This window comes from Gossypium raimondii, chromosome 12, assembly GCF_025698545.1.
Source record: "Gossypium raimondii isolate GPD5lz chromosome 12, ASM2569854v1, whole genome shotgun sequence".
NCBI lineage: Eukaryota > Viridiplantae > Streptophyta > Magnoliopsida > Malvales > Malvaceae > Gossypium > Gossypium raimondii.
The window spans coordinates 1,749,196-1,758,942 of NC_068576.1; the positions used below are offsets into that span (position 1 = coordinate 1,749,196).

Genomic DNA, 9,747 nt, shown 5'->3' on the forward strand with positions numbered 1-9,747 from the left:
GTGTAAATGTTAAAGTCTAAACTTGTTAAATTAAGATCAAATTGATTGAATGTGTAAACTTTAAGAGCTAAATTTGTTATTATACTAATAAAAATAATGTACAATTGACTAAAAATATCAACATTGTGATTAGTTATCTTTATTTACTTACTTTCAAAATTAACGGTGATTAAATTACTGTAATTATTTGGTTAATATTGAAAAAAAAAAGGGTGAGCCTCAGTTAAAAGTTAAAAGTTAAAACTCCTGTAGTCAATAAGCTGCTAAAACCATAAGCCCAAATCCCAAAATCTTTAGCTAAATTCACGAGTCTTACGCAAGTCAAACAACCTTCAACTCCGCCATGGACTTCCCCCACAACCATTCCACTAACTTCCCCTCCCCTTCCTCCTCCTCCACCTCCTCCTCTACTGCCCGCCAACCTCCTCCCTCCACCGCCACCACCATCACCACCGACAACGATCCTATGCACTCCTGGTGGGAATCCGTCTCTAAACAACGTTCTCGCATCCTATCCCTCTCCTATCTCCTCCCCTCCGACGGAACCACTCTTTCCTCCTTAGCCGATTCCGACCGCCCCGCTCTTTCTCTCCTCTCCTCTCCCGCCGCTTACTCCCTCATTTCCTCCGCCCTTTCCTCTCCTACCTCTGGCTCCGGTTCTGACCCTCTCTGCCAATGGCTCTACGAAACTTTCCAATCTTCTGATCCTCATCTCCGCCTCCTTGTTCTCTCTTTCCTCCCTCTTCTCTCCGGCACCTACCTTTCCCGAATCCACACCTCGGATTCTTCTTCCTTCCCTTCCTTCTCCGGCTTCGAAGCCGTTCTCCTCGCCGTTTACTCTTCCGAAGTCAAATCCCGTTCCGGGAAACCTCTCCTCGTCCAAATTCCCGACCTCTCTCAGCCCTCTCTGTACCATGCCCCTCGTAACAAGCCCGCTGACGACAGATCTAGACAATCCGTCGGCCTTTTATCACCTCCGCTCGAGCCACATTTAGCCGTAAAGTCTACTAAGCGAGCCGTCATCGTTGGAACCGCTCTTGATTGTTACTACAAACAAGTCTCTCAAATGCCGGCTTGGTCTAAGCTGGACTTTTGCACATTCGCCGCCGCTTGGGCGGGGCAAGATTGTCCTTGCAGAACCAAATTGGACGGGGACGATCTCGATCACCACGAAAGCGGTAACGGAAACAGTAATGGGCACGATCACTTTTTTAGGAAGGATTCGGGGTTTAGTAACGGAACGAGAAGCCGCGACGGCGACGACGTGGGCACTGAAGATGATGTGATTAAGGATGTGGTGGTGGAGATGGACAATTTGGGTATCAATAAAGAAGATGCTGAGAATTTGGAGAAAAAGGGTGTGAGAATCCCTTTACCTTGGGAACTTTTGAGGCCGGTGGTTACAATTTTGGGTCATTGTTTGTTTGGTCCTTCCAATTCAGAAGATGAAAAGGACGCTGCGTCCATCGCCATTAGGTGTCTATACGCGAGGGCCTCTCATGATTTGGCACCACAAGCGATATTGGCATTGCAAAGTCTGATTAGGCTGGATAAGAGTGCAAGAGCAGCAGCAAAGGCGGCTGCTACGGTTGTGGCAAACGCGCCTTCGAATGCTAACACACCCAGCAAGGCTAAGAAGCCAGAAATCCTTTTGGTTTCCAAGTGATTTCAAGGTTTGCATGTGCTGGTAATGAATATGTATAGTTGACTCTAGTAATGTATACTACGTGGAAAATCAGTTTTACTACTAATAGTTTTCCTTAGAATTGAATTGATTATGCATTTTTCCTTTAATTATGTTCTGTAAGCTGTGTATCATTGTTCTGGGTTTCTGATTGGTTGAGAGAATATGTGGGTTTCTTATTTACTTCAACCTATAGTATCAGGCTTTCTGCTTTATTGATTTGGTAAGGTTGAGGCAGATGTTGGGGTTTGTTGTGAGGTTGCTATCATCTTATATTACCACTTCCTTATCTGTTGACTGCGGCATCATAGCTTATGATTGGTGTTTTGACTTTTTGAGTAGTGTAATGAGTTGGGTTCACTATGAAATGATGAGGTGCACGCCTTAGCATTAAGCTCTCTCCACTGGAATTTGGAGGATTAAAGAATTCCAGCTGTGTGTGAAGCTGCTTTTACATTCATATTTCAAAGGGGGAGAATAATAGGATATCCTAGATTGTTGTTTAATTACACTAGTGAAATGGTGAAATCTTCTTTTGACAATACAAATGTATGCACATACAGATATAGTGTATAAAAGCAATCCTATATTTTAGAGACACAAGTGCATTCAAGTTCCAAAGAATCTATCGCTTTTAATTGGAGGAAAAAAGAGGTTGGACTTCAACATCAGCAAATTCCAATTGTGCATTTAGTTGAAATATGAAGTTATATAAGAATACATTTTACATATTAGGTGGTAGAATTATTGATAGATTAGAAGGGATGAAACTTATTGCTGCTCTGGAGAATATTAGGTAAACATGGAAATTTAGTTGGTCAATAATGATGCTGTCTATTTTATAATTCCATAACGAAGTTTTCACCCCTCAACATTCTTCACATTTATCCTTACATCAACCTTTCCCTTCACCCTTTGGTTATTGCAACACCTTCATTATCCAACAAACAAATTATTCATCCTTCATCTTCAACACTATTTTTTTAACTACCTATTAAGATTTGTTTTTTCTTTGTTTAAAGGATAGAGTTGGCTAAAATAAAATTGTCTTTTATATTTTTTTAATTTTAACATTGTTGGTAATTTTATTATATATACATTCGAGGTAATTTTCTTCATCCAATCATGAAAATATTAGTCGAATTGTATTATTATCACCGGAAATATAAAATTCCCTGAATCAAACACTCTTTAACCATATATGTTAGTATCATTTTACAAACTCAACTCCAAAATTAATTCACAATGTTGTTTGAATCGGATTAAATTGATCGGTTGGATCAAGAACCGATCAGGGTAGCAATCCAAAAAGGAGCTTTAAATTGATTGACTCAAGAATCAATATTGATTGGTTGAACAAAAGAAAAACCAATTGAACCAACTAAATCAAATTTCTTTTGAACCAATTGGATAGACAAACCGGTGATTTGATGAACCATGGATTTTTATAAAATTTGATACAATGATGATTCAGTACAAATTTTCGTATTCTAATTTTGTTTTGATTATGCTTTTTTTTTAATCTTTTAACCTGTTTTTACATTACATTTCTTATCAGAGAGAAGTGCTAATCAATTTCCAATAACACCAGCTAAAATGATAGACATAAATTACAGACGCTAGAGAAATTTCGATTCCAATCGTGATTACTAAGGCTGTGTTCTTTATTGCTTTTCAGATGAGCTTTTGCATGTAAAAGTATTTTTTTTCTAAAAAGCAATAAAGAACAGACATCATTTCAAAAAAAATTTCAACTTAAAAAAAAGCACTTTTTGGCAGATGGAGAATTTAAAAATTTTAACTTCTCCATCTGCCAAAAGTGCTTTTGGCTTCTATTTACATTTTTAACATTTGTCTTCTCCCAAAATTTTTAGTATTTATATTTGGTACATAAATATTATCCCTTTTAAAACTTTAATCTAAATATATGTAATATTTTAATTTGTTAGGTTTATATTTTCTATGTTATGTTAATATCTAATATGAGTTATATATTCAAATATATTTTAAAATAAAATAATACAAATATGTTAAAAGCATTAATTAAAAATAAAAATAATTTTTAAAATAATACAATTATGTCAATATCTAATTACAAATATTTAATTATTATATTTAAATATTTAAATATAGTTTATATATTCTAATTAAATTTAATAAATAATTAATATAAATTACTTAGAAATATTTAAAATTAATATTATATATTAAAATATTAACAATAAGTTATAATAAATCATTTTATAATTTTGCTAAAATATCATAATATTAACTAATTTGAACATTATTTAAATACATATTTGTTACTTTATAATCTAATGTTTAAAATGGACATTTTATTTCTCAAAAGTACTTTTTGACAGCAATACCAAACACTCAAATTTTCAAAAGTACTCCTCAAAAGCACTTCTCAAAAGCACTTTTCCTCAAAAGCACTTCTCAAAAGTACTCTTCAAAAACAATGAAGAACTGCCCTAAAAGCAGTTTGAGTTGGATTTAAAATTTGATTCTTGAATAGGTTGGAACTCAATTGAGAGGTAAAAATTAAGGTCGATATTCTCGCGCGAGAGTACTAAATTAGGATTTTCCAGTACCAGTTAAAAATATAAAATCTCTGCTAGACTGAGTTTTAATAACATACTCGAATTCAACTCACTAGGTGCTCGAGCTCAACTTTCAACTTAACAATGGTCAAGTCGAAGTCGAAGTCGAATTCAAATTTCTTTTCCGAATCAAATTCAAGTAGCTTGTAGCTTGTGGGCAAAGTTCATACTAGGTAATTTGAACTGATTGATTTCTCGTTTCCACGGAACAATGAAGCAAACTATGAGTGTAAAACAGGGAAAATTCGTTATATAAGTGGTTTACTCGTATTATATGAAGAATAATGTTCCACATTAGAATAACCTTGGAACAATAGACATTTCAGTTCCCACAGTTCACAACTCCATAAATCTTGTAACTTGTTGAACTTTTAACAGATATCGAAACATCTTCACCACCAAGTTTATCCACGAGATCAATTGAAAATTACTCATTACCTGTCTAGCCATTTGAATAGCGATCGATAGTTCTCGGAAAACCAGAAGATTGAGCGCAGTTTCTCATTCATTGGCAGTCCCATCCTCTGGTTGGCCACTCCCTCCATCTACACAATGACATGATAATTGAATTGAATTTGGTTAATCACCACCATTTTCCCACTGAAAATCAGAATGTGAAATACAAAATGGACTAGGCATACCTTCGACATCTGATGGAGCATATGGAGACTTCCTATATCGTGTTTGTTGTTGTGTAGGCTGAAGACAAAGTGCAGAAGTAATCATAACCATGCATCATAAGAGTACTAAATAAATGAGTGAAAAACGACTAACTAGCAGAAAACAAAATGGGATATAACGGCAAGTGATTAATCAAAAGTAGACCATGGGAACACACATCTGAGGAAAAATATTGCAATGAAAATCATCTCAAATCCTTCTACTTTTCTCTTTCCTGGAAGTTACGTGCTTGAAATTTACAAAGACACTGCATAAAAATTCCATTACAACATGATTCCGGGAACATCTTGTATCAGAAATCATTCAGTTGCTCTTTATAAAATGTTAAATTCAGTATGAAATACAAGTTAATTAGGTTGAAGAAACGACCACACCAAGTCAATACAGTATCAAAATAAAAAGATGTAATTAAAGTCATGTTAGTGCAGATGCTAGACAGGACATTTTATATCATCTTCCATTTCCGAACATAAATATAAAGCAAGTAAATCCAAAAACTCCAGTTGTTTGAGAACCCCATATGGAACCTATAAAGTAACCCACTTTGGTTCAGTTGTTATCGAAACCCCTTTTGTCCCTCCAGACATCTATAAGTGATAAAGATTGTTTACTATCTTTTGAACCAATTAAAGAGGAGTATGTGTGACCAATATAAATAATCTGAAATGTGGACCGGATTAATCTAAAATTTAGACCAATAAATGAATCCTACAAAAGTGGACAATATTGATTTGAACTTTCTTTAGACAGCACTATCCTGCAGCATTAACAATGGACTGGCTATTCTATTGCTCTCACTAATCAGAGGAATTTACTACAATTCTTAAAATACATACTTACATATACAATTCTCACTATGTTATCCATCAGATTTGGACCAAAATTAAGTCAATTTACATTACACAAGAAGGGAATATTATTAAATATCTCTTACAAGCATTGAATTAATACCTGCAATTTGGGACGGAGGGCTTGAAGTGGTCCTTTGGGCTTCTCAACACCTTGCTGTTAGCATCCAAGAACATCAAAAAAAAAAAGGTAAGTTCAGCTTAACTGGATTGATTAGCATACCAAGCTAACCAAAAAAAAAAAACAAAGAATGGTAGGGGGTGGAGTCCAGTGGTGGAGAAATCTTTAAAGTACCTTTCCAAGTGCCCAGTCTGCAGAGTCAAAGTAGGCACGTTCATGGTCCTGACATCAAAATGAAAAACTTAGAAGAGAATCAGCACAATCAAGAAACAACAAATTGTAACTTGCAGCACAAATCACCTTAGAGATAAGTGGAGGCTTCTTGGGCATAATCCCTCCGTATTTTTTCTTTACAACTGCCTCCTAAAATAGACATAAGAAAAAAGAGAGTAAATCACCTCAACTGAAGAACTCCAGAAAAATAATTTTAATCCTGTACATAGCTATGATCTTTAATCAATCAACATTCCATAGTGAAGATAAGAACAAGACCTCCTGTTGAGATGACGGCATGGATTTTCCAGACTCCTGTGCAACAGTTCCGTCTACTAGTTCTTGATCTTTGGCGACCTCCATGCCTGACATCAATTCCTTGCAACCGCCCAACTGACAGTAGCCGAGATATGAAACAAGTAATTTGCATTAAACTTTAGTAATGCCAAATTTTAGCAGATCACAAGCACCAGAAAAGGAATTTCATTTATTACCATCAAACAAATAAAATCAGCAATGTAGAACAAAAATATAAAATCAAAGGAGAAAAAAAATCAGCCAAAAGGCTATGATGCAAGTTCTACAGAATACCCATATTTACTAAATACTGATCATTAGCATAATCAAAACAGCAACAGGCATTAGTGAACTCGTTAGTGGAACTCACAACACATTCATAAGCAAAGAACGCCACAACAAAATCAAATTCAAGGGGGAGGGGGGGGGGGAATAGCAATTTTGAGCATATTACCAACTTTCCAGCCTCAAAAATATTTCTTGATGCATATGTGTTTTACATCAAAACCAATTATATATTTGCAGCAACAATGAAAACCCCACAAGTCATTTACATTACAATTTATAACATGCCCAAAATATAGAATAAGCATAAATTGAAATCCCTATATATACTCAGTTTCAAAAAACAAATCCCATAACCACTAAATTAATTTCTCACAAAAAGAGAAAAGATCCATACTTTAGCTAATAAAAAATTGAATTAAAAACCTAAGCAGATCCATACCTAACTGCAGTGGCAGTCAAACCGAAATTTATTTTTCCAACTAATTAAAAAAAGCCTACGAGAACAAAACCTTAGGTGCTAGTAATTCTTCAACAACTTAATAAGCAAATAAATGGATCATAAATTAAAAGATGAGGAAAAGGAAAAGGGGAAATGGGAAAGATCGGGTACCTGAAATCTCAGATCTGAAATTCAAATGAAGAGGTTTTTCTAATGGCGTTTGATAAATATAGATAAAAATAAAAATAAAATATTTGAGTTGAGTTGAGTTGTATTTTAAAGGAATTTATGATAAGGGAATGGATCTTTTAGATTCTTCTATTTTTGGCATCAAATATGTTCCAATTTGGAATCACTTCCCCTCCAAAAATGAGATACTAATTACATCACTGTACACATATCAACAACACTAGAGAGGGAAAACAAATTTAGATTAGCCAAGTTAAAAGAAAAAACCCTAAAAACCCTTTTTTTTAGTCAACGACGGTGTAAGCTTCCGGGCCGATTATAGTCTGGCTTTTTCTCCCTCTCACCGATATTTTCTTTCTCCTTTTTTTTCTTTTGTAATATCTTTGTTGTCTTTATAAATTAAAATAGATGGGATCCTATTGAAAACTATATACAATTTCTAACATTTTGATTCAATTTTACTTATATTTAACATATAGTTATATAATTGACTTAGAATTTGTAATGAAAATGAAATTTCAACACTAGCATAATTTGAAAAGCCATGGCATTAGAGAGTGCCTTTGGATGTAGTCACTACTGGACAAATTTTGGAACCTTGTGCTAATTACAGAATTTTAAAAATTCCGATGCCTAGTGAAGATAAAAATGACTGTTTAAATAACATGAGCGAAACTCTCTGTCCTCTTGTCGGAGGAAGAAGCCGAACTACTAACAAGTATGAAGAAAGTGAAGCATAATTCCAATGCACTCACTAATGAAGTAAGGAAACCCATTTCCTATAGAGACACACTCTTGGGCAATGAGTTTGGTAACTACGACCAGGATACTCTCGAGGAAGACAGGAACAATTCTGATTTAGGAGCTGCTCCTATAGAAGAAGAACAACAACAAACTACTGACTTTTCCAAGATCTACCTCTCTTAGGAAGAGAGAATGAAATTTTGGAGCAGGTTCATGGGGAAACAGTAGGGTTTCAGTTCTTAAACTTCAAACTTGATCAACTACGATGTCCCTCGTGTTCATGACAAATTATTGATCCAGGTCACGATTATTTCCTTGTTACGTTTTTGTGCTCCGAAGATTACGATACAGCTTTGCCTGTGGAAGAATGGGTCATAGACGCGAAGCGTGCTTCGAAATTATCAGAGCTGAAGATCCATGCAAGGAAGGGAATGTAGGTGCAGTCAAGGATCAATGTGACAAGCCTGAGGATAAAACAGTGAAGGTTTCGACCATGGTTGATAGTGTGATGGAGGTACAACAGCGAAATAGAAAGTCAAAAGGTTACAGAACCAAGAAACGATGAGAAGGAAGGTCATAGGACTGGGTTTGGTAGCTTGGATGGTTGTTCCAAGAAAGAAAGCTACCAGGAGACGAGAGACTAGTAATCGAAATTTCCAAATTGGTGAATCTTCAAGGATCCATGCTAGCCTTGAGATGCAAGATAAGAAGTCAACCAGCGGCTCTAACGTTGACTACAAAGAGAAAAAAACAAAAAGGCTTAGCAGCTTTAGTACAAGCCATTGTGGAGGGAGAAAATTTAATTTTGAAACGGGTCTTATTAACTAGGAAAGCTCTGCCCTAGGCAAAAAGCAGCAAGTCATGTCATCTAAAAATTGCATGGTACTACCATGCAACCCGGTTACATAAAAAATGTGGGTAAAAGTAAACCTCTAAACTGGAAAGCATTGGAAAAAGAAAAAGAAAAAGAAGTCCCCACCCCAAGCTGACACGTGTGCGACCACTAGCGAGGACCTTCCTAAAACTCAATCGGTTTCCCTTCCAATGCCCAAAACCGCTACCAACCCTATCACTTCTGTCAAACTCCAAGTCCTTGTTGCTAACTCCCGACGACCCCTATAGCACCACAAAGGAGATTCGTCGCTTCAACAGGAGTTGGGACATGCTGGAATGGAGAGGAATGAATGACAGTCAAAGAATGAGGGCCTACTTGTCCACTCCAAGACCACTACGGAACAACCACAACCAAACCCCATCCTCCGGCCATCAGAATCGGTCAATGGCCCACTAAATTCTCTTTCTCTGGTCTCCCTTCCTCGAGCAGCAATGAGAGTGACACACTCCCCTTCCAGAACCGTCACCGCTCGATATTGCCAAGGCAACGAGAGGGAGGTTTCTCAAGGGATAGAAGGAAAGCAAGAGAACCTATTTTGGGTGGCACCTCTTATCAATAACATTCCTTGCCCGACCTCATCATTGGTTCCGAACTACATGATGTTGCATTCATTGTCGAAGTAATTACGGAAAATTATACATCATTCAATCATTCAAACATGTAAATAATATCATTCACAATCATAGTAAGTTACACAATCATTTTCGGGTCTCACACGAGCTTATGAAAACTCTTTTACTAACCT

At 36.1% G+C, this 9,747-nt stretch overlaps 2 protein-coding genes across 2 annotated transcripts; one reads left to right on the forward strand and one right to left on the reverse strand.

The window, feature by feature from the left end:
- The first annotated feature begins 266 nt into the window (after nucleotides 1-266).
- On the forward strand, nucleotides 267-2,017 carry LOC105762718 (uncharacterized). The gene has a single exon (XM_012580568.2). It carries the CDS (start codon nucleotides 344-346, stop codon nucleotides 1,664-1,666), a length of 1,323 nt encoding a protein of 440 aa, XP_012436022.1. The 5' UTR covers nucleotides 267-343; the 3' UTR covers nucleotides 1,667-2,017.
- Nucleotides 2,018-4,535: 2,518 nt separating this feature from the next.
- On the reverse strand, nucleotides 4,536-7,564 carry LOC105762719 (uncharacterized). Its single transcript, XM_012580569.2, has 7 exons — nucleotides 7,346-7,564; nucleotides 6,430-6,543; nucleotides 6,238-6,300; nucleotides 6,112-6,159; nucleotides 5,920-5,973; nucleotides 4,929-4,986; nucleotides 4,536-4,832 (listed from the first exon to the last, which is right to left on the reverse strand). The coding sequence occupies exons 2-7, from the start codon at nucleotides 6,520-6,522 to the stop codon at nucleotides 4,789-4,791; spliced, it is 360 nt and encodes a 119-aa protein (XP_012436023.1). The 5' UTR covers nucleotides 6,523-6,543; nucleotides 7,346-7,564; the 3' UTR covers nucleotides 4,536-4,788.
- Nucleotides 7,565-9,747: the final 2,183 nt, after the last annotated feature.

Coding starts and splice junctions, on each gene's coding strand:
- LOC105762718 (XM_012580568.2), top strand. CDS start 344: ATGGACTTCCCCCACAACCATTCCACTAACTTCCCCTCCCCTTCCTCC.
- LOC105762719 (XM_012580569.2), bottom strand. CDS start 6,522: ATGTCAGGCATGGAGGTCGCCAAAGATCAAGAACTAGTAGACGGAACT. Junction 6,160..6,237: donor AGCCTCCACTTATCTCTAAG/GTGATTTGTGCT, acceptor TTTTGATGTCAG/GACCATGAACGTGCCTACTT. Junction 4,833..4,928: donor TGCTCCATCAGATGTCGAAG/GTATGCCTAGTC, acceptor GTCATTGTGTAG/ATGGAGGGAGTGGCCAACCA.